The sequence below is a fragment of the Lithobates pipiens genome, unplaced genomic scaffold (genome assembly GCF_037356315.1).
Source record: "Lithobates pipiens isolate NorthernLeopardFrog02 unplaced genomic scaffold, aLitPip1_a1.2 Scaffold_28, whole genome shotgun sequence".
Classification (NCBI taxonomy): domain Eukaryota; kingdom Metazoa; phylum Chordata; class Amphibia; order Anura; family Ranidae; genus Lithobates; species Lithobates pipiens.
Genome location: NW_027507789.1, coordinates 15,875,846 through 15,900,845, shown reverse-complemented (window position 1 = coordinate 15,900,845; position 25,000 = coordinate 15,875,846). Strand labels below are relative to the sequence as shown.

The window sequence follows — 25,000 nt, the reverse complement described above, 5'->3', positions numbered from 1 at the left end:
CTATGCCTACATTCGTTTGTTAGTAGGTGTGCCACTATGATTTAAGGGGGGATGCTGGGAATTCTTCTTATGTAAGTGGGGGCTTTTTGGCGAAACCAGTCCACAGCGTCCTCCCTTAAAAATAAAAAAATTGCTGTGTGCTGCTAAAGTGTTCAGGTTTGGCTTGAAGAAAAGGTGGTTTTACGAGTTCATGTCGTTTCCTCTTTCATCAGCTGTTGAGAAAAAAACAGGAAGAGCAGGAAGTCCAGGTACAAGAAGAGCAGATCTAGTGACAGAGCTGAGAGTCCCTGTGACCTACCAGCACCGGATAACAGGTATGTGGTAGCGTTTCCGTAATCCCTACCAACAGGTATATTCAATCTCCGGGCTGATCATAATTGTAAACACATTTTTGGCCAGCAACACATAACTTCATAACTTCTCAATGTAAGCACATTCAGTATTGTATGTATTTTAGTGGATCCGAGAATCAATAGGACACAGATTTCTTTAGAGGGGATGGTATTAGCAGTGCTCCTCTCAGTGTCTCTGGCTACAATGGTTGGGGGGTGTGTGTGTGTGTGTGTGTGTGTGGGGGGGGGGGGGGGTATTAGCAATGCCCCTCTCAGTGTCTCTGGCTATAATGGTCGGCTGTGGGAGGCGTGTATTAGCTGTGCTTCTTTCCGTGTCTCTGGCTACAATGGTTTAGTGGGGGGGTGGTATTAGCAGTGCGCCTCACAGTGTCTCTGATTTTAAGGATTGGGGAAGGCAATAGCAGTAATCTACACAGTGACCAGAAGGGGAAGTGCTTTAAAGTCTTCATTTTTTTTTCTGTCCCTGTCTTTCCTTATGGTTTTTGAGAAACTGTATTCTCCCTACATACGTTTTACTTGTATATCTACAGTCTTCCCTTTTCTATACTCTTAGAAAAGTGCAGATTGTGTTAGAAATCTTTCTTCCTCAGCGGGTGGGGATTCTACAGTTACACTTTGTGTGAGCTGAGTGGAGGAAAGGTACACCTCCCCCTCCCCCCTCCATATAGGTGGAGAAAGGAAGGAACATGAAGAACATAAAGAGCTGTAGTCTGAATAGACAAGCTCTCTGCTAATCCCCCTCTAAGCTCTCTCCCCGGCACAAATTTTCAGCTGCTTTCATCTCAGGTGTCAGAGAACTAAGTGACTCGTGCTGATAACAGAGGAATGGAGCACCAGAGAGAAACGGCACTCAGAGCTTTGGAGTAACACTACAGATCTATGTGCCTAGGTCAGATTTCATAAATGGGGTTTAAAACCACTTTAACCACTTCCGGACCGCCCACCGTCGTTATACGTCGGTATTTGAAGAGGAATATCATTGTTATGGCAGCAGCTAACCCCGGTATCCTCTTCTTCAGCGGCCGGTCCACTTTCAGATAAAAGAGGTTTCTGCGGCGGATTCACCACAAGATCACTTTTAATCAGCGGCAGGATAAAAGAGCCAATTAATTTCCCTTCTCTAAAAACCCAGCTGTACTTCATGTTTACTGGTAATTTTAAAGCGGAGGTCCACCCTAAAATGGACCTTCCGCTCATCGGAATCCTCCCCCCCTCCGGCGCCACAATTGGCACCTTTCAGGGGGGAGGGGGGTGCAGTTACCTGGATAATCCAGGTAAATGCACCCACTTCCGGGATAGCTCTCTGCGGAAAGGGGCGTAGATTACGCCCCTTTCCGCAAGTGCCCGCCCCTTTCCGCAAGTGCCCCGCTGCCTGCTGGGAAAACACACAGATCCCAGAGGCAGCAGGGACCGTCCTTATTGCGCAGAGCGGCTCGCGCATGCGCAGTAGGGAACCGGGAAATGAAGCCGAAAGGCTCCATTTCCTGATTCCCATACCCAAGATGGCGGCGGCAGCACCCGAGAAACGATCTACAGATCGGCTTCGGGTGCCGACATCGCGGGCGCGCTGGACAGGTAAGTGTCACTATTTTAAAAGTCAGCAGCTGCAGTATTTGTAGCTGCTGGCTTTTAAAAAAAAAAAAAAAAATAAAAAACGCGGAGTCCCGGCGGACTCCCGCTTTACATGCCATTTCCCTTTGTAATAAACAACTGCTAACAATACTCACTAATGTGTCAGGACATAAAAATTCTATGGTACATGGTTAGGATTATAAGAAAATCCTATTGTTTTGTTACTAGAGTTACCTACCTCGTAACAAATCAGGAAATAAAGCAGATTTTATTTTTTTATTTTAGATGCTGATGCTTTTAAAGACAATAAAACATTGCTTTGCAACATATTTAAAAAGAGAAGTATGGGTTAACAAAAAATTAATAAAAAAATAATTATTTATATATATATATATATATATATATATCTCAACCAAAAATCCAGAAAAACAAAAACAAAAAAACAAACACACGTTACAAATGTTGTAATAAATTAAGTTGCATTTCAGCGAGTAAAATAGGTATTTGATGCCCTACCAACCAACAATAATGTTGGCTCCCACAGACTGTCTACAGTAGGTGCTCATGTGATACACCGATTAGTCCTGTCATTTTAGGAAGGTGCTCCTAACAACAATTAAAGACACCTGTCCACAGAATCTCTTTCTTCCATTTACACCTCACCGTCATGGGCAAGACCAAAGAGCATTCAAAGGACGTCAGGCACAAGATTGTAGACCTGCATAAGGGCTCAAATGGACTAAAAGGCCATCAGCAAGAAGCTTGGTGAGAAGGAGGCAACTGTTGGAGCGATTATTTGCAAATGGAAGAAATACAAAATAACCATCAATCGCCCTCGGTCTGGAGCTCCATGCAACAGTTCGCCTCATGGGGTGAGGATGATCATGAGAAAAGTGAGGGATCCGCCCAGGGCTGGACTGAGACAAAAATTTGGCCCTGGACTTCATTCAGACCGGCCCACTTTAATTTTGCAAACAAGCACAAAAACAGTATATAACCTATACGCAATTGTGCAAAAAAAAACATAAGTAGCATAACATAAAGTCCTCACTAACCTCTTTTATTATTTCACTTATTCTCCTCTGTATTTTTCTCATCCTTCTCACATCACTGCATGAAGTTGAGGGCAAGCCGCGCAGCTGTCACTGAAACCGGCCCACTGAGCCATCGGCCCACCGGGAAACTCCCTGTAGTCCCGATGGCCAGTACATGCCTGGATCCGCCCAGAATTATATGGGAGGAGCTTGGGAACAATCTCAAGGCAGTTGGGACCACAGTCACCAAACAAACCATTGGTAACACAATACACCGCCATGGATGGAAATCCTGCAGCGCCTTCAAGGTTCCTCCTCCTCAAGAAGACACATGTACAGGCCCATCTGAAGTTTGCCAATGAAGATCTAAATGATTCAGAGAAGAATTGGAAGAAAGTGTTGTGGTCAGACGAGACCAAAATTGAGCTCTTGGGCAATAACTTGTTTGTAGGAAGAAAAATGCTGACTATGACCCTAAGAACACCATCCCTACAGTCAAGCATGGAGGTGGAAACATTATGCTTTGGGGCCGTTTCTCTGCTAAAGGTACAGGCCAACTTTGCCGCATTGAGGGACCAATGGATGGGGCCATGTATTGTAAAATCTTGGATGAGAAACTTCTTTCATCAGCCAGAACACTGAAGGTCGGTTGTGAATGGGTCTTCCAGCATGACAAACATACTGCCAAGGCAACAAAGGAGTGGCTCATGAAGAAGCACATTAAGGCCATGGAATGGCCTATCCAGTCTCCAGACCTTAAAGCATGCCTTCAGTCATTTTTTCCATCTATTAAATCTTCTGCCCTCGTTGCTTTAACTTTGGATAGTAAAACATTTTTTTTTTCTGCCAGTAAATACCTTATACAGTCCACTTCCTGTTCCTTGTCCGGTATACAGCCTAGGCTTATGACATCATGCACAGCTCCCTCTCTCACTCTTATGAGAGTTTGTCAGGAAGGGAGTGGGGGGTGAGCCATAAGAGGACTAATGAGAGTTGCAGGTGTGTGTGTTTGTAAATTGCTTATTTTTCTTTGTTGCTAACCTGTAGCACTTTGAGATCTTTTGATGAAAAGGGCATTATAAATAAAATGTATTATTTTTTGTGTAAATCCAGGAAGGGAACAGACAGTAGCTTCAGCTGCCCACAGTTAAAATGGTTGCAGCCAGACTCAGTGGAGGGAAATTTCTGCAGCATATCTAACAAGTACAGAATCACAGTATATATAAAATAATATGCAAAGTAGTTGGAGGGAAGCTTCGGAATGGCAAATATGTTTTAATTAAAAATTATGTGAGCAGACTGCAGTTCCTCTTTAAACTTATAGAACATTTATAGAGTAGTAAAAGAAAAGTGGACAAAAATCCCTCCTGAGATGTGTGCAAACCTGCTAACCAACCACAAGAAACGTCTGACCTCTGTGCTTGCCAACAAGGGTTTCTCCACCAAGTACTAAGCCATGTTATGCTTGGGGATCAAATAATTATTTTTTGTATTATGTGTTTTTTTCTGGATTTTTGGTTGATATTCTGTCTCTATCATATAAAATACACCTATGATAAAAAATTATAGACCCTTCATTTCTTTGTAAGTGGGCAAACTCACACCATCTGCAGGGGCTAAATTTATTATTTTCCCCACCGTATACCTAAGTGGATTCAGCATTGGTCTAGTGCTTTCAAGGCAGACAAATCTGTAACTGTATATTAAGTGCAAATTAATAATTTTTTTCTAATTGAAGACCATAATTCTACTTTAAAATACTCAAGTAAAAAAAAAAAAAAAAAAAAAAAAAAAACACCTTCAAGTACATATGTAAATATTACCTATAGATCTTTTTATGCAAAATAACTTGCATTTTGGGTATATTATTATGATATGAAAAAATAATTATATATATATATATATATATATATATATATATATATATATATATATATATATATATAGGCTGTGGAAATTAAAGATTAATTCCTTGATTAATCGATTAATTATTTTGATCGCTCAAAAGAGTTCCAGTGACATCATGGACATCAACGTCATTGAACTCCTCCCCCCTTCCCCAAGTGCCTCCGTCTGCTAATGAAGGGAAGGGGGGAGGAGTCCGGTGACGTTGAAGTTCTGATTAAACGTAACGTGTATGGGGGGGTGGGGGGGGAGGAATTACGCATTACGTCACCTGCTGCTGCCCTACGGAACTAACACAATTGCCGGGTTTACATGCTGTGTTTTTATCATCTTTATGTGAGTAGTTTGTGTTTGAACACAAAAATTAAATCTTATATTTAAGAGATCTAAGGAGACGTGAGAGAAGTTTATGGTCGGCGTTAACCCTTTTGATACCCGCTTGCATGACCACCTGTTTGCACAGGGGTCCATGCCATAAGGTGAGAGTGATTAGTTAGACCGGAGGTGGAGGGAGTGTCACGCTACTGTGGAAAAAAAATAAAAATAAATAAAAAGACTTGCCTCAGTGCTACAGTTTTAATTTAAAACGTATTTGTGTGAACTGTGAAGTTAAGTCCTGGATTGTGGTAACTAACTAGTGTCGGGCGATTGTATGTAGTATATACCACATTTAAACCTGACTAATGCAGAGTTGCAATGCAAGGAGATCAGCTAAAAGTAGTTGGATCTGTATTGCATTATAATGAATCGAAATTAGTCGATTAAAAAAAAAAAAAACACGATTAATCGAACACAGCTATATTTATATATATAGCTGTGTTCGATTAATCGTGTTTTTTTTTTTTAATCGACTAATTTCGATTAATTATAATGCAATACAGATCCAACTACTCTCTCTATCTCTCATATCTCTCTCTATCTATCTATCTATCTATCTAATATAACTTGTATGTGTGTTAAAAGGTATTGGAGTTTTCCCAACTTTCTTTTGCAGAATGGAAGAACCCGGTCAAGAGACAGCCACTTACCTCCAAGAAGCAGATCCATACTTTTCTTTCGGAGTGATTGGGGATGTCCAATACAGCACTAAACCCAATGGACTGAGCGCATGGAAGGTCATGAGATACTTCCAGCAGAGTCTACTCCACCTGCAGCAAGCCATAGAAGAGTGGAACAGGGAAGACCCTTCACCTAAATTTGTTCTGCAACTTGGAGATGTCATAGATAGTTCCAACCGTAAAATGGGTAGGTCACAGGAGGCACTTGAGACAGTTCTGAAGGACATTGAAGAAACCAGTATTCCTTTTCATCATATCTGGGGGAACCATGAGCTCTATAACTTTAATCGGGATTTTTTGAAACAGTCAAAGCTAAACACATCAGGGATGGAGGACAAGCAGCAGAATGGCCATGGTGAAGAACACGATGAAACCAGCAGTCATCCGGACTACTATGCCTATCACTTCAGTCCTCACTCCAAATTCCGCTTCATTGTAGTGGACACCTATGATTTAAGCATCTTTGGCAGAAGGAGAGACAGTCAGGGATATCAGGACTCTTTAGACTTTCTCGAAAAAGTTGAACAAGATGAAGAGAACGGTATGTAGAAACGGTCACATTAGATAAAATTGGCAGTACACTAAGGGTTCTTATTGCCGAGATGGACCACCTCTTTCACTGATCATACCTACAATGACATAAGCCTTGTGTAAGCTTCATTTCATTATTGGTTAGAGCTTACACAGGGCTAAGGCCCATCCTTCAACCCCCTTGTGGCAGCACCTTGGGTCTTTTTTTTGGCTGCTCAAACACTTAGTACTGCATCGTGGCAAGTAAGAAAGAGACAAATCCCCCCCCCGTACACAGGGTGGTAATTTCCGACAGAAAAAATTTGCGATTGGATCTTGTTGTCGGAAAATCCGATTGTGTGTGGGCTCCATCTAACTTTTTCGGTCGGAATTTCCAACACACAAAGTTTGAGAGCAGGATCTAAAATTTGCCCTAATATGCAAAAGTACAGATTCCATTACAGGAAATTATCTTTAGAAGCAGAAGAGTGTAAGCCCTTGTACACACGGTCGGACATTCCGACAACCAAATCCGTCGGATTTTGTCCGAAACTGTTGCATACACACGGTTGGACAAAGTTGTGGGAAAATCCGATCGTTCAGAACGTGATGACGTTATTTCGTTACGACGGGACTACGTTCAGGCTAGTAGCCAATAGCTTTGGTGTAGGAATTTGATCTGAGCATGTGTGGTACTTTGTCCGATCGGAATTCTCTACACATGATCGGAGTATGTCCGATCGGAGCATTTTGTCTGAAAATGTTACCAACAAGTTGGAAAAGATGGAGACCACACACAGTCGGAATATCCGACAAAACGGTCCGATCGGACACATTCCGTCGGAATCTCCGACCGTGTGTACAAGGGCTTAGTGTATGCTGAAGTTAGATCTAAGATCTAATTAATTATTTACTGTGATTACCATTAGGACTGTGTCCCACTGAGATAGAAGAATATGTAAGCCCAACATTTCCTGATGTGTATCTGCTGTACCATGTACTTGTATGAAAAAATCTCCAGTTTTACTGACCACACTAGACATGAGAGCAAAGTGTGGTCAGTATTCTGGCGGTGCGGGGAACACAGTGTGCTCTCCTCCAATTATCAGACTTGTGCTGACACACCGCCCCCCACTGGGAAGTTCAGTGTACTGCTGTTACTCCTCCCCCAGCTGCATAAGGAGCTTAGAGGTTATCTGATCACTTTTAAAACAAGGAAAAAGGGTATTTTTATTTATATCTACACACACGCACACATTTTGTCTTTCATTTATATTTTAAAATGAATGGGTTGTTTTTTGTGTAAATATATATATATATATATATATATATATATATATATATATATATATATATATATATATATATATATATATATATATATATATATATATATATATATACATATACACACACACACACACACACGCTTTAATGCCCTCTGTTTTCTGGTCATCATTGTCACCGAAAATCATGGAAAATCCAGAATATTTTAGAAGTCACCAGATTAGTTGGATAGCTTTCAATGGGGAAATCTGTTCTACTAAAAACTCAGAGGGGATTACCCTCACTCCAGAAGGAGTTCTACACACTTCCTGTTGTGTCTCCGGGGACAGGAAGTAAAGGGAAGCCTCTCCAATGGGACACAAGTCGCAAACAAAATTTGACAGCGGTTCTAACTATTTACTACTCCATGCTACACAAAATAAAATGGTTTGCCTAGCGATACAATTTAATAAAGTGATGTACAACGTAGACATTTGATCTAAGTGAGTTACAGGTGTTGCAATTCCTGTGAAGATGCAAGTCACATGGCGATGCTGGAAACTGTTACGTACCTTTTGTTCCCCCCCCCCCCCCCATGGTGGAATTTACCTCGGACCTCTTCTCACAATGAATGGGGTCCCTAGAAAGGTCATATGGAAGCTGCTTGCTTACACAGCTTATATGTTTGTCAATTTGTGTATTTTCTTTTTTTATTAAATTTCCATGTAGGCTCCAGTACACATCTGGTAGACTTTAATGGTGGACTCGGCTCTAAGCAGCTCTCTTGGTTGGATGAAGTCCTCACATATTGTGACAAACACAATGAAAGGGTCATCATTGCTGGTAAGTCTTCTCACTAATAATTTTCGTGCTTTACAGTCTATGAGTTAGTCCACCCCATAAATTACTCTATAAAACGCGAGAAGGTTTTTTTAGACAATGGTGAGATTTCTCCATAGTGGTTGGTGTCTCTGCCCGCTCACAATGGTGAGCTTTCCCTCAATAGTTTGTGTCTTTACCCCTCCCACAATGGTGAACCCCTCCAACAATAGTAAGAACAATTTGCCCCTCCCACAATGGTGAAATCCCCCCCCCCTCCAGTATTTGTATGCACTCCATCCATAATGGTAAGATTTCCCCCAGGGTAGTTTGAGTCTCCACCCTTTCAACAAGGCCATAATGAGGAGTTTTGTGTACACCAGTAATTGGCTTTTGAATGGGGGGGGGGGGGGGGGTGTGATGGTGCAGAGTTTGGTGTACACCAGTAAATTGGGTTTTGTTGGGGGGGGGGGGGGGGGGGTTGCAAAGTTTTGTGTACACCAGTAATTTGGTTTGGCACGGGGTGGGGGGAGCAGAGTTTGGTGTACACCAGAAATTGGGTTTTGCAGCTTTCACAATAGAAAAACAAAATATGGAATCTAAAAACGTGATGAGATGAGAAACAAATTTTGCCCATTGTATAAAAGATCCATCTCTGTACAGAAAAATATTACTTTGTTCCCTTTGTTTACAGGTCACGTTCCAATACATCCCGAGGCCAAATGCACGCCATGCCTGGCATGGAACTACAAAGACATCCTCCAAGTCATCCATTCACATGGAAGCGTGGTGTGCTACTTTGCTGGCCATGACCACAGTGGGGGGTATCACCAGGACTCGCACGGTATACACCATGTCACCATGGAAGGGGTTATTGAGTCCCCTCCTGACAGTAATGCATTTGGGACAGTGGATGTTTATGAAGACCGGATGGTCCTTCGGGGAAGAGGAAGAGTGAAGAGCAGAGTTCTCGCCTATCGGGAGATGTCCCCGGCCTTCTGCTGCTGCCTCCCAGGCCTTGAATTTGTGAATACAGACTTGAAATGAGTGCATTGGTTGGTGTCTCACTATGAACTGGCCACGTCACCCAATGAATGGTCATTGCAGAAAGCACTCTGCAGCGCTCAGAGTCCAGCTCTGGAGGAACTCTGGTTGGGTGTGGATGGTGTACACATTGTACTGCAACCCAACTAAGCAGTTTGCTATTGGTATTTATTGTCTATAAACAAGAAATAGTATTTGTGCACTGTTATTGCTATATATAGATGCTACAGAAAAATATAATGCAAATTGAAATTACTCCTGTGGTGCATGGAACTCTGAAGGCACTGGAAAATTTACACCAAAATATTCAGCTTTTCCAGTTACTCATAGCAGACTTCCAGCAGATATGTACTCGTATAAATGAGCAAAGACTGTAATCCTGCACAGGTCAATGCATATCTAGCGCAGACCACTTAAAGTTAAGTGCAATAAAATAAAAAATTTTATATATATATATATATATATATATATATATATATATATATATATATATATATATATATATATATATATATATATATATATATATATACATATACACATACACACACACACACACACACACACAAACATGTTATACTTACCTGCTCTGTGCAGTGGTTTTACACAGAGCAGCCCCGATCCTCCTCTTCTCAGGTCCCCCGCTGGTGCTCCTGACCCCTCCCTTCTGCCGAGTGCCTCCACAGTAAGCAGCTTAACCAGATAAAAAACCTTGAGCCTTTAGAATAACTTTAAGGTTAGAACCTCAACATGTTATTCTGAAGTTCACTAAAGCCAGCCATACATGGATCAAAATTCGGCTGGTTCAGCAGGGACTGGCTGAATTTCGATCCACGTGTGGGCACCCTGGTTTTTACAAAAGTCAATCTACTGATCGATTTCTGTACAATCAGCCTGTCAGGTTTGTCCTGATCAATCAGTGCAGCCAGCTGATTGATCATGAAGTCTACCCCTCTTTAGAACACAATAGTACAGAGGGAGGGCATTGGTTCATTTAGTCTCTTTAAACCTGCTGATTGAACGGAAAAAAAAAGTGTATAATTATATATATATATATATATATATTTTTTTTTTTATTAATGTATGGGCTGCCTAAGTTAGTCTTCACATTGAGAGTTCATTTTTTTTTTTTAACCATTGGTTCCGCCAACGGAAACCTGGAATTTTTTCAAAGGATCTGGACCAGCAGAGTCTAGAGGTTTGCGTTCTGCCTGCCCCCATTGACGAAACGCATCAGGATTGGCCAGATGCTGACATTGTCACTCTTTTGCCGATACTTGTGGCTTTACAATCCACGAGCCAACAGTCTGCTGGATCCTTTTGCTTATGTTTTGTATGGCTGCAAGTTGCCTTAAGGTTATTTTTTACCACTTTTTAATAAGTGGCCATCATTTCATCTGCCACTGGCTCTCAATGTTTTGGGATTAGCATTTATGACCATTATAAATTTTGATCTATCACCTCTGGTAAGAGGCGTATGCTGAGTGTTTATGTCTGGTGGTGGATCTCCTAATTCAACCTTATGTGCACTTTGTGGAGGATTTGGATGCTGGTTTTACCCACTTATCTAAAAGGACTATATACGTTATTTATACCAATATATATTTTACTGGTTGCACTTTCACTTTTTGCACTTTATACATTTGTATTGAGTTGAGATTTTCTAGCGCTGCATATTTTGCATACAAACTGTATATTTAAAGAGTAATTCCACTTTTTTTGAGAAAAAAAAACATTTCCATAATCTATGTACATTAGAGATATTTTTAACACATTTTGTTGCAGAATCCTACATTTTATTATTGTTTAGAAATCCTTGTGTGTTTCTCTGTGTCCATGTGGTAAGTGAATCTAAAAAGGTAATTTTTAATAACATTCAATTACAATATGACTGGAGTTGCAATTGTATATGCTATATATTTTTAAAGCAACTCTGCTGCTTAAATTAAACTACCAAAAAAGTTTTCTTGCAAAGAGCAAACTCTGCTGCTGTGCTGATGCCTTCTGTACTACAATAAAAAGAAACAACCAACTGAAGACTCTTCAGAAACTGACAGTTCCTGGTCTCCCACTGAGCTCAGTGGTTCAATTGGCTAGCCCCTCCATCACCACTGTGTCCTGAATGGTGTTCAGTCATAAGGTTGGATTTAAGTGATGGGGGGGGGGGGGGGGAGAAACACTGTACTAAACCAAACAATGCAAAGAATGACAGCTGCTAACACTCAAACAAAGTCCAAATAGTAGTGTAAATAAATAGTGTAGCGCTAAGTGTGATACCTCTGTATGCCAACAGGGGTAGAAAACAATGATAACAGGGTGCTAGTGACACACCTACTATGAAAAATGTGCTAAAAAACTGATACACAACATATAAATTAATAAAAAGGTGAGACTATGAACGAATGCAAGTTCACTGTGAAACAAAGTAAAACAGAATGTGCATGTCCAAATATAGACAGCAAAGTCCAAACTATAATGGCGCGACCGGACTTTCCGCCAGACTAGGTCCGACGGTCTTTCGATGGACTTTCCGAATGAACGGACTTGGCCACACACAATCACACCAAAGTCCGACGGATTCGAACGTGATGACGTACGACCGGACTAGAATAAGGAAGTTCATAGCCAGTAGCCAATAGCTGCCCTAGCGTCAGTTTTCATCCGTCGGACTTGCATACAGACGAGCGGATTTCTCCATAGGAACTGGGTTCGGCGGAGTATATATATATATATATATATATATATGATATTTATGTAGATAAGCTCACTCGATTGCTGAAATTAGTTTGCCAATTCAAAATGGGGTTTGGTGTAGCAAGATGCCCCACCTGCTTACTGTAGGTGTGATAAGGTAGAGTGTAAGGTGTACCAGGATGGCCTTAACAACGTAAATTTCGGAAGCGTTACTTGATTTCCGCCGTGTGCATGCACAGTAGTCGGTCGACCATTTTGTCAGGCAAATTCCTCCATTTCGCTGACGTCAGCCACTGAAGGGACATATGACGTGTTGCGCCTGCGCAGTACGCACGGTTTGGAGCTCCAGCTGATTCCACGTCACAGGATGTGATGCGGGTTGTACATTCTGCCAGAACAGCGGCTCCATAGAGAGCCGGTCACAATCTCCTGCTATGTGAACTGGATGCGGGGATACCTGCATCCAATTTGCAATAGTGTGAACCCAGTCTTACAGATAAAGTGGCAAGTCTACTCTAACATCACACTAATTTACTTTCTCTTAGGGAATTTATAAAAAAACATTGTGACCATGCCCTGCATAAAAACTGGTAACAAAGAAGGAAATGATTAATGCTAGTCACCAGTCATCTGAACTTAAAGCGGAGCTCCACCCTAAAGTGGAGCTTCTGCTCATTGGAACCCTCCCCCCCTCCGGCACCACAATTGGCACCTTTCAGGGGGGAGGGGGTGCAGGTACCTGTACAGTACAGGTATCTGCACCCACTTCCGTCATAGATATTTGCAGAAGCTACGCCCCTTTCTGCAGAATCTACGCCCCTTTTTCCGAAGGTCCCCTGCTGTCTGCTGGGAAACACACGGATCCCAGAGACAGCGGGGACCATCCTTATTGCGCAGCGCGACTCGCGCAGTAGGGGACCGGGAAATGAAGCCGCAATTCCCATACCCAAGATGGCGGCGGCAGCACCCGAGAGACGATCGAGAGATCGGCTTTGGGTGCCGACATCGCGGGCACGCTGGGCGGGTAAGTGTCATTATTTTAAAAGTCAGCAGCTGCAGTATTTGTAGCTGCTGGCTTTTAAAAAAAAAATAAAAAAAAAAAACAGCGGACTCGCGCTTTAAACACCTATTTTAACTTTAAAGCAGAGGTCCGCCCACCGCTGCAATAATTAAAAGCCAGCAGCTGCACATACTGCAGCTGCTGACTGTTAATAATCGAACACTTACCTGTACTGGAGTCTGGCACCGCAGCTGATGTTTCCATTAGCTGTCGGGTGCTGCCGCCTCCATTGCAGCTAAGGGAACCCAGCAGTGAAGCCTTAGGGCTTCGCTCCGGGAACCCTACTGCGCATGCGTGAGGCTCTGCTCCTCTCTCCTACTGGCCCAGTGGCTGGGGAAGGAGAAGGGAGGAGGAGAGGAGCTCGGGTGGTGTTGTCAATACCCACAGCCGAGGCTCCTGGAAGCCTGCCGGGGTTGTGGTTCATCGTCTGTCATTCTTGACTGTTGGGTCTTCTACAAGTTCATGTTCGTTCGGCTCTGGAACACAACTAGACCGACTTTTCTCTGTGACGGTTGGATTGTGGTTAAGAATTTTATGGTTCCTTGAGGTCTACAGCTAGGTTGACGATACTCCTGTCCCCCCGAATAGGGTGACCACATTTCCAAACTGCCATTTAGGGACACTCCTCCCTTCCTAAAAATCAGCTTGTGTTGTAACGAAACATGAGACAGCCGGGGTGGATGGTGCGCGCTTTACCCAGAAGCACCTATCACGCCGCTCTAAAATGGCAGCCACATCACCACTTTACTCACTGACAGTACTTGTCCTGGCCTGAGACCCATTTTATCTTGTTCCAACGCTGGCTCTACAGAAGGCGGGATTTAGGATTTCTCCAATCACAAGCAGGGGGTGGGGATTGAGCCTGTCTAGACATTCCCGGTCAGGACAAGTACGGTCAGTGAGTAAAGTGCCGATGTGGTGGCCTTTTTTTTGGGGGGGGGGGGGGGCATCAGATCTGCCCTGGGGGTGGGTGGCTGTGTGTTTGGGGGTGGTCACCCTACCCCCGAAATGTGTCAAATGTGGCACCGGGGGGGGGGGGTTACAACGAGCAGAAGATCCAATTTTGGGTAAACTGCAAAATTTAACAAAACTGGAGCAGCCAGAAACTGGAGCCAATGTGTATGGGAACCAATCAACGTCTATCTTTAACTTTCATAGCTTAATTGAACATGCTTAGGCTCCATGCACACTGGACTTAAAAAAAAAAACGTTGATTATACAGGCGTTTGACATTTTTTTCTCCTGCCTCTAGAAGCACTTCTATTGTGTTCTATTGTGTAGTGCAAAAACCGCCTATAAAGTAAATGCTCTTAAACTCTCATAGACTCACCTAAACTTTGTACAATATGATTTCAATTTGCGTCTTTTATGGCACGTTTTTTAAGCTAAAAACATTGACGTTTTTTCTGCTTCTAGCGTGCAAAAAAATAAATAAATAAATAAAAGGGGGGCAAAAGCCAAAATACAAGTACAGTATTTCCAAAGAGGAAGATTTCTAATGAAGCTTCATTCTAAAATGCAACAAATATATACATATAGATTGTGATATGGGGTAGTTAGCTCAGGTGATAGATGCATTTATACAGTGAATCCACAGGAGACAAGAACTATATTTAAGGGCATGGTAACCCACTTTTAGTAAAACGTTAGAAAGCAAAACAGTCCCACATAAAGTTCCCCATGCAGGGGGGTCGTCTCCAGCTTCAGCAGAATACAAACACTGGAAAATACATTGCCACCCAACTCAGCTTCAAAGACAGTACCATGCTGTACCTCATACCCGTCTCTCTGACTGTGTTGCCCAGCTCTCCCAGATACTTGGCTCTCTAGCCTTTAGCCGCAGTGCCCTGCTGCACAGCCCACCTCTGGTCTATGGATTGGGGTTCTCCTGACACCCCGATAGGAGCTGACCTGCTGTCTCCTGGATTCTGGCTGGGGCCCTCTGAACCCTCGATGGGACCTTTCATCTCCCACACTGGGAGCGTTCTCCAAACTGGGAGCTCTGAGCTGTCCTCAGACCTAAGTATATAACGACCCTGCACACTTGTGTACTCAGCCAAGGTTGCAGGTGTCTGGCAAAAACTGGACACAGGATTGAGGGCCAGATCCCACCACATGCAGTCCCAGTTTTTTCTGCATCAAAAATGCATGGGAAGTAGGTTATATGGTTTCCAATGGCATAGTTTACACCAGTGTGGTCAGTTCCAGGACGTTCCAATTCCAGAAAAAAAAAGTAGAACATCAAAAACATGCCGAAATGCCCTGGTACGCATCAAAAACACACCAGGCCCAAGTACAGTGAAAAAAAAAACGTAAAAAAAGAGCATCTGGAATGCATCCGGAAAGGTATCAAAAATGCACTGGAACATGTCAAAAACACGCATGCAGAAATGCATCCAGAACAGATCTAGAGTGCATTTTTTGGGTGTGAACCCGTCCTGAATGTTCTGATCCAGCAGAATGCAGAATCCGGACAAAGACAAATACACAACTTTCTCTGCCCAGAAAACATTAGTCTGGAATATCGCATTCACCCCAAGGGCCAGTTCACACCATAGAAACGCAGTCCAGATGCTTTTCTGCATGTGCGCTTTTGACGCATTTTTGATGCATTCCTTTGCGTTTATGATATGTTTTTGGTGTGTTTTTGATGCACTCCCCCCTCTTTCTTCAACTTAAAACCGCCCCGCTAGCGGCGGAATAGTGCCGCTAAAAATAGTGCCACTTTACCACTGGCGCCGGCCCCAGTGTGAAAGTAGCCTTAAGGTTTGACCTCATATTATATGGTTTTGGTAAAGACAAAAATCTGCAGAAAATCTAATAGTGTGTATGGGGCTTTAGACTGCTTTCACACTGCAGCCGCCTGAACATTAGTGTTAGCTAGTTTTAGCTGTGCTTTACCGGTGCTGTGTGGGCAGGGGCTCTTGATGCCGCCATCTTGGCTAAGGGAAACCGGCAGTGAAGCTCTGTGAAGCCCAACCCTATTCTGCCACATACGGACAAAATTACATCCACTTAAAGTGATTGTAATGCCGCGTACACACGAGTAGACTTTTCAACATCCAAAGTCCGACGGACTGATTCCGTCAGACTATTCGATCGTGTGTGGGCTGCAACGGACTTTTGATTCGCCAAAGTCTGACGGACTTTAGAATATGGAACATGCTTCAAATTTTTCCGACGGAACTCCGCCGGACCCGGTCCCTCCGAAAAATTCGCTCGTGTGTATGCTATTCCGACGGACTAAAACCGACGCTAGGGCAGCTATTGGCTACTGGCTATGAACTTCCTTATTCGAGTCCAGTCGTACGTCATCACGTTCGAATCCGTCGGAGTTTAGTGTGATTGTGTGTGGCCAAGTCCGCTCAGCCGAAAAGTCCGTCAGAACTCTGTCGGAACTCCGGCAGAACTCCTTCGGAAGTCTGTCGGACATAAGTTCTCTCGTGTGTATGGGGCTTAAGGGTTCGTTTTTCTTTTTTCTAAATAACAAACATATCATACTTACCTCCACTGTGCAGCTCGTATGAACCTCGTCTTCTGAGGTCCCCCGGCGGCCCCCGCGGCTCCTCCCCGCATCAAATAACCCCCTAGGAGAAGCGCTCTCCCGGAGTGTTACCTTGCGGGCGCGCTCCCGAGTCCAGCATTTGCATCCATAGACACAAATGCTGGACTCGGCCCCGCCCCTCCGGCACTCACGTCACTGGGGATCAGGTAAGTAAAACGGGGGGGGGGGGGGACACTGCCAGGTGTTTTTTCACCTTAATGCCTAGGATGTATTAAGGTGAAAAAACATTTTTCCCTATTTCTCTCATTTTCAGAAAATGATTCTGTTGTACAAAACAGGGTAACAGTGGGTGTAAAGAATGAAGTTAGGCATTGCAGGTAGTAGCAGTTAGTCACACCTGTAAAGTCTCGTACACGCGCTTTGATTTTCGGAGGGCCGAATGTCCGTTCTTTGTGGCATGGTAGTCTCTTGTCAAAAGTGAAGAGGTTACTCACAACATGAAAATTTTCATACGACAGAATACAACGTCAGAAGTGACGTAATGTGTTGAATAGTTTTGTATGTGTTCTTTCGTTTCTGAGCATGCATAGTCTTACAATTTTTTTTCGTACGAAAACGTACAAATGAAAGGAAAATCGGACGTTGAGTTCACATCCGACAAAAATGTTATAGTCTGCACATCCAGTTTTTGTCTGCCGAAAAAGAAAAAAAAAAAAAACGGCTGTCGAAAGTACCATACTAACAATTCGAAAATGGGCAGACAGCTTGTCGTACTAATTTTTCCATCCGATATTTGTATCGTGTATGGGCCTTTAGGCTACTAGAATTCTCTCTGGAGCTCCAGGTGATATTTCATTTACAGGTGGAGTCTCGTGAGTTGAGGCACATCTCTCAAAAACTCCAGTGCTGTGATATTTCCACTTTATTCATTATAATCAATACATTCGAACTTTAACAGACGAATGGGAACCTTTTTGTAAAGGTTTCACCACTGAAAAGTTTGGGAAAGATTAAAAAAAATAAAATAAAAACCACAACATGGGCATCAGATTTGGGTGAACTAATAAACTGTCACTGACTGCCGAGAATGAAGCATACAGCACGGTATATTCCTAGTTGGTGATTGTCATTGATCCATTCCAAAGAGCGATCACCAGATGGAGGGGCTCGGTGAAAGTGGTGGTGAAGGTGTGGAGGTGTCTGACCGGATAACACAACTCATAAAGGGAGATCTGCCCGGCCTCATAATCCAGACAAATTCTGAATTTCTGGTTTGTAGGCTTGTGAAGAAATGGTATGCGCTTTCCTTCATGTACAGAATTATAGTCGTCATTTGCCCTTCGCAAACACCAGGAATCCTTATTGTTCCCAATGAATGTTTTCCTGTCCATACTGGGATAACACAACCCGACTCTCCAGCTAGTTGAATTACTCGTGTCCACCTCCCAGCAATACCGCCCTGTGGAAAAGCTCCTCCTGCTTTGAACCTCATGCTTCATAAATCTCTTGGGAGTATATGGGCGATTTAATGTTACTCCTGAGAAAGATGCAATTTTCAAATCCTGTGAAATCTGTATATCATTAGCAGCGGTTTCCTTGTCAAGTGAAGCACTTTCTGGTTGTTGAATACAGATGGAAGTGTCTTTTATTAGGTCAGATAATTTGTGTAATCGGTCTGTAATGAGATCCTCATGGAAATTCCCTTCACATGGAATCATTGCATCCATATTATCCTCCTGCTCGGTATGACAGATGTCCTCTGCATCTGAGTTCGGATCATTCAGGACGGTCATTGGGTCGTTGGATTTACACAATTCCTCAATGTCGCTTATCTTCCTGGACAGCTCGTCCTTCTGTGTCTCCAGCTGCTGGATTAGATTGGACAGGGACAGTGAAATCTTCTCTTCCTTCATGGAAATCTCCCTCAGGACTCTCTTCCCGAGTTCTTCCAGCTCTCTCCCGATATCTCTGAACAGGGCAGAGACTCTCTCTGTTACACCGGCTGCTTTTTCCTGTACATCTGTCCTGCGTTCCTCCAGACTCCGGACTTGTTTCTCAGCCCATGCTTTCTTTGAGGTCATCATCTCCAGATCTTTCCTCAACTTCTCCTTCTTCTTCTCAATGGCCTCATCCAGCTTCTCCACCCGGTGTCCTTTGTGTTCTCCCTCGGCAATACAGTATACACAGATACAAACCCTTTCCTTGGTGCAGTAATACTCCACAATCTTTTTATGGATGGAGCATTTTCTGTTCCCGGAGGGGTTGGTGGGATCAGATAAGACGTGGTCTGGTGACTTGGCGTGGATGCTCAAGTGTCTGCTACACAGAGAACTTTCACAGAGCAGGCAGGATTTTATAGCCGGTACAGGAGAGTCTAAACAGTAAGAACAATAAATTCCCATTTCTTCCTGATCGGACTGAGAAATAAAAAGCATCTCCGCTATGTTCCGTAGAGCTCTAGCGTTACACAGAACGGGTCGCTTCTGGAACTCCTTTCTGCACTCCGGACAGGTATAAAGTCCGGATGCCTCCTGAGAATCCAGCACTTGGTTAATACAGTTTTGGCAGAAGTTGTGTCCACATCTCAGCGTTACCGGATCCGTATAAATGTTCAGACAGATGGAGCAGCTCAGCTCGTCTCTCAGATTCGCAGATGCCATTGCAGCCAGCGGGAAAAGAAATGAAACTGAAACTTTGTTCAATCGATGGAATAATATACAGGAAGAGTCACCAAAATGCAACTTGTCCAGCTCACCTTTCAAAGAACCCATCCACACACACTCTCCAAGATCTAAATTGTTCCAAGATTTGCAGCACACTTTGCAGGTGTCTGATCTTTGTTACTTTTTAGCAGCTCTGGGTGGATTGAACACATTCCAAGGTTGTGAACACGTCTCCAAATGATCATTTCCTTTATGTCAGTTCAAATAACGATCTCACTGCTTTTAGGATTATTGATTGTCTTCTTCGGAAATCTCTTTTTGCTCAGAGACTGCAGAGCTGAATCAATCAACTTCAGTAATGATCCAACTGTCCTCTCTGCAGTCAGAAATAGTTGGACTTCCTAGTTGTGTGACCGCTGCCCCACCCACGGAGAGAATTAAAGGTACAGAGCCGTGTCTATGAGAGTGACATACTACCATATTGTAATCTGAGCTTTTTTTCATCAGAGAATTGGTGCAGGTACTCACATCCTCATTGACAACGCTCCTCCCGGGGAGAGAAGTAAAGTGCCAAATGTGGTCAGGTCTTGGAGCTAGGGTTGCCACTTCATCCCTTTAAGGCCGGGTTCACACTATACTACACGACAATAGTACGACTTTCATCCTACTTTGCTCTGCGACATCAGTCCTACACTGGAAGGATCTGCGGGTTTTGGTAAATCATAAGCTCAATAATAGCATGCAATGCCAAGCTGCAGTTTCCAAAGCGAGCAAAGTCCTTTCCTGTATTAAGAGAGGTATGTACTCCAGAGAGAGAGATATCATTTTGCCCCTGTTCAAATCATTAGTAAGACCTCATCTGGAATATGCCGTTCAGTTTTGGGCACCAGTTCTCAAAAAGGATATCGGGGAACTGGAGAAAGTGCAGAGAAGGGCAACCAAACTGATAAGAGGCATGGAGGAGCTCAGCTATGAGGAGAGATTAGAGGAACTGAATTTATTCACTCTTGATAAGAGGAGATTAAGGGGGGATTTGATCAACATGTACAAATATATAAGGGGTCCATATAGGGAACTTGGTGTCGAGTTATTCACTTTAAAGTCAACAAAGAGGACAAGGGGGCACTCTTTACGTCTAGAGGAGAAGAGATTTCATCTCCAAATACGGAAAGGTTCCTTCACAGTAAGGCCGCGTACACACGCGGGGACTGTTCGCTCAACTTTGTCCGCTGAACAGTGTTTCGGCGGACAGTCCGCTCGTGTGTGGGCTTTCAGCGGACAGTTTCAGCGAACAGTCTGCTGAACAAAGTTTTTCGGAATTTCCGAAAAACTGTCCGCTGAAACTTTGTTTCAGCGAACAGTCCCCTCGTGTGTAGGCTTGTTCGTCAAACTAAGTTCCGCGCATGCTCAGAAAGGATTTACACGTCGAAAGTTGTATTGCAGTGTATAGGACGTCGTATTTTTCGTCCCGTCGTACGTGCCGTTCACGTCATCGCGCAAGTTTCAGCGGAATGTTCGTTCGTCGTGTGTGGCCAAGTCCGTCCATGCTAATTTTGAGCGGACTGTCCGCTGAAACTGTTTGACGAACAAAGTTGAGCGAACAGTCCCCGCGTGTGTACGCGGCCTAAGAGCTGTGAAAATGTGGAATAGACTCCCTGCAGAGGTGGTTATGGCCAGCTCAGTGGATTGCTTTAAGAAAGGCCTGGATTATTTCCTAAGTGTACGTAATATAACTGGGTACTAAAATTTATAGGTAAAGTTGATCCGGGGAAAATCCGATTGCCTCTCGGGGGATCAGGAAGGAATTTTTTCCCCCTGCTTTAGCAAATTGGATCATGCTCTGCTGGGGTTTTTTGCCTTCCTCTGGATCAACTGTGGGTATAGAATTGGGTATATGGGCTGGTATATGTATATATGTATGTACGTATGTATGTGTATATATATATATATATATATATATATATATATATATATATATATATATATATATATATATATATATAGTATATATATTTTTTTTTTTGGTTGAACTGGATGGACTTGTGTCTTTTTTCAACCTGACTAACTATGTAACTATGTAACTGGTCCCACATTGGTCCTACATCCACCCGACTTTCATGAACAGGATACTACTTTGATCCGACTTTTTTCACATAGTACGACTTGTCCTTTGACCAATAAAAACTAACACACAATGGGAGGGGCTAGAGCAGGGGGCAGGAAATAACACAATGTTGGATGCCAAAGTCGGATGGTTAGGACAAGGATCCGACTTAGATCCTACTTCAATGATAGTCAATGGACTGAAATAGAATCAAAGTCGGACCAAAGTAGTACAAGGAGCATTTTCAAAGTCGGACCGGCTTGTGTCGGACCAGTTAAGGCGGCTCCCATAGGGAAACATTGATTTTCACACGTCATACGTCATGAGCTCCCAATGTAGGAGTGTTTGTCATACCAGTGTAAACCCGGCCCAAACACATATTAATTATACAGGTTCTGTGGATGATTAAGGTGATAATTAAACTCACTTGGTGCCTTATCTGCATTAAAGTAGCCTCAGAACCCGTGTAATTCATATGTGTTTGTGTTTAAAGGGATGAGGTGGCAAGTGGCAATGCTACTTGGATCTGCATATTACACATGTAGCACCCTCTTAGGTAGGTGCTAAAGAGTGAGCATAGTTTTGGGTTTCCCTGCATACCAGGGAGGCTATTAGGTACATTTAGGTGTTCTCTGCCTACCAGAGAGCAGTGATCCATTGATAGGGTCTGCTCATTGTGCTCAGATGCAGCTCATGTTGTCTGCCTGTTTCACACTGGTCCAATAGGACGAGGCTTATTGGACAGTGGGAGGAAACCTGACAAATGAGAGCATAGGCGTGACTGTATATAATCCTAGGACACATGTGCTAGGGATCTTGGCTGGAGAGCGAGGGTCCCGGAGAGAGGGGGCTGCTGCTCCTCCCCTGTGCAGGCTGCCATGTGACCTCAGCTTGCTGTAACCCAGATGTCCAGTAAAGCTGACTAGGAGGGAGATGCATCTAGAAGGACCTGCTTCTGGCTACAGTGAATACAGACCTGTGTCTAGGGCAGTGGTTCTCAACCTGGGGGTCAAATTATGATTTTCCAGGGGTCACCGAATCCAGGGCTGTTCCTGAAGCCCGCACCGCTTTCCCAGCTTTTCTGCAGCCGCCCAGCAAGGCTATCCCTGGAGCCTGTGGCCACCCAGCTGGGCTGTTCCTGGGGCCCGCGGCCACCCACTCAGCCTCTTTGCAGCCGCCTATTCAGTTCACAGCATTACTGGCGGGCAGAGACTAGAGGTCAGATGACTAGTAAGGAATGTAAAGTGGGAGGGGCTGGAGGAGACCCTATCTCCTGATTTCGGCATAGGTGTCACTGCTGGGAGACACCACAGAGCTGGAGACACAGTGAAGCCGGAGTCACAGTGAGTAACACTACCTGAGATTAGAGATGTCATTAAAAGTCCCCACTACAGTTTTCAGATCAGCAGATGACCATGAGCGCCTAAGTTGGCTGATCAGAACTACCCCCTGCACTTCCACTGATCCCCCCCCCCTCCCCCTACACCAGTACTGCCACTCATCCCAACTCCTGCCACTCATCCCATACCCCCCACCAAGGAGTAAGAGAAGGAATAAAAATAGAGAATACATGGAAGGGAGAGGAAAATAGGGGGAGGAACAAAGAAAAAGGGAGAGAAAGAATAAGAGAAATAACAAGAAAAATGGCTAGAGAGGGATGGGGGAGACAAGAGATTTGTATAGAGAGAGATAAAAGGGAAAGAAAGGAGAACAAAGAGAAAGAGTGGTACATCCTAAAATGTACCATAAGGGGTTTTAATACTGTACAAGTGGAAAGGACTCAGGGAGCGCTAAATGTCAGTGGGCAATTTACTTGTCTTGCCTTGGGTGCTGACAACCCACGCTACGAACATTTTACTGTTAGGGGTCCCCTCAACTTGGGAAATATTATCAAGGGGTCACGGGGCCTGTTCTGTGAGGGCCTTTCCTTCAGGTTAGTGAAGTCAGTGGACGGGTGTCAGCTAAAGGGGATACTAGCATTGAGTCTGCTTCCAGAGCAAGCAAAGGACTTATCTTCCCACACAGCTATAGCGTGGTCTCAGCAGTGAATCTGCTATCTGGATCAATTTAATGGGGTCAAGTGAGAGTTGTCCTCATCTGTGCATAGTTCAAGTTGGCGTATCCTACTAATCCCTTCTCCTATCCAAGTTCTACCAATAAATACCAACAAAAACCCAATACCAGATCCGATCCAGGAAAAATAATTTCAAGGGGACCCGATCCACTCCTTCTGGCCAGATTGGATTGGAGGGCAGTCAGGTGTAAGCGAACAGCCAGTCCATCTAAAGCTGAACAGGCTGTGTCCATGTCCACGTCTGCTCTGTGTAAGTGGAGTGGACAGCGACCTGTCAACCGGCCCTTCTGCTCAGCTCAGCTTAGCAGGGGATCAGCAGACGGATCTCCTGCTGCTGAGCAAAAACAGATCCGGCCCCAGTGAAAGGGGTCTATGGAGTGTTTATTGCACTGGGTGCAGAGCTCCAGAATGTGTGTCACACAGGGAACAGGTGCCGGGTGAAGACATGTGTATCACACAGGGTGCAGGGCTCAGTAGTGGGTAACACACAGGCTGATCCCGGCTGAGCAGGCAATTGACAGGTCCGTGTTGGCTCCACTATGCAGAGCAGACATGGACACAGACGGCTGTTCTCTATTGGGCGGTCAGATGGAAACTAACTGCCTGTCCGTTTCCAACGGATTGTCATCCGATCTGCCAGATGACTGGGGAACGGATCCTCCGCCAGACAACTGGGGAACGGATCCCCATCCATCTGTTTTTAGCAGGCCTGATTGGATTCGGGCGTGTGACAGCGGACACATGTCTGCTGACATCCGCCACCCCATAGAGAACAATGGGTGGTCCGATCGGGGCTGCCTGTCCATTTTTCAGGTCCACTGGTGTGAAAGGAGCTGAAATTGCACAATTTCTAAGCCACAGATCAGCGTAAATTCAGGTGCGACTTGGCTGACATCTTTGCAACTTCATGCACAGATGTCTATGCAAGCTGCACTTGAAATTGCAAAAAAAAACAGTGCAGAAACCATTTTTTCAAATCTTTGCAAAGAGATGCGTTGTTCCGATTTGAACAGTTCCATTGCTGACAATAGAGTGCGACTTGTCATGCGATTTGGACCTGTCAAATCGCACGGATGTGAACAGGGGCTCAAGGTCCCCAGAACAGAGCTACATACAGTACCATAAATCCAGCAATCTTCTGGCTGCTCAGATGATGCTCAGAGGTCCTTTTTCTCTTGCACATGTAGCAGCTGCGTGAGTCTTCAGTAATACAAGCGAGGGGGGCATCAGCACCACTCTTTGAAGGCCCTGTATCAGTGGTGTCTCTGGAGGTAAAAAAAAATGCCCCAGCATTGGTATCTTGTTGGTGGGAAAAAATGCCACTACATCAGTGGTGCCA

General features: G+C 44.0%; 2 protein-coding genes across 6 annotated transcripts in view; one reads left to right on the top strand and one right to left on the bottom strand.

Moving 5' to 3' along the window:
• The window catches only part of LOC143935116 (manganese-dependent ADP-ribose/CDP-alcohol diphosphatase-like), a 68,461-nt gene that overhangs the window by 4,296 nt on the left and 39,165 nt on the right, over window positions 1-25,000 (top strand). For 3 of the 5 annotated variants that reach the window (XM_077458749.1, XM_077458752.1, XM_077458753.1), the window contains exons 2-5: window positions 213-314; window positions 5,859-6,463; window positions 8,428-8,541; window positions 9,212-9,816. In XM_077458749.1, coding sequence (XP_077314875.1) covers window positions 5,860-6,463; window positions 8,428-8,541; window positions 9,212-9,564 — 1,071 coding nt within the window. In that variant the 5' untranslated portion in view covers window positions 213-314; window position 5,859 and the 3' untranslated portion in view covers window positions 9,565-9,816. Of the gene's footprint in view, window positions 1-67; window positions 315-5,858; window positions 6,464-8,427; window positions 8,542-9,211; window positions 9,817-25,000 lie in introns of those variants that run through there. The other 2 variants (XM_077458750.1, XM_077458754.1) reach the window with 2 other exon arrangements.
• Window positions 14,924-19,923, bottom strand: LOC143935115 (E3 ubiquitin-protein ligase TRIM39-like). Its single transcript, XM_077458748.1, has one exon. It carries the CDS (start codon window positions 19,589-19,591, stop codon window positions 17,933-17,935), a length of 1,659 nt encoding a protein of 552 aa, XP_077314874.1. The 5' UTR covers window positions 19,592-19,923; the 3' UTR covers window positions 14,924-17,932.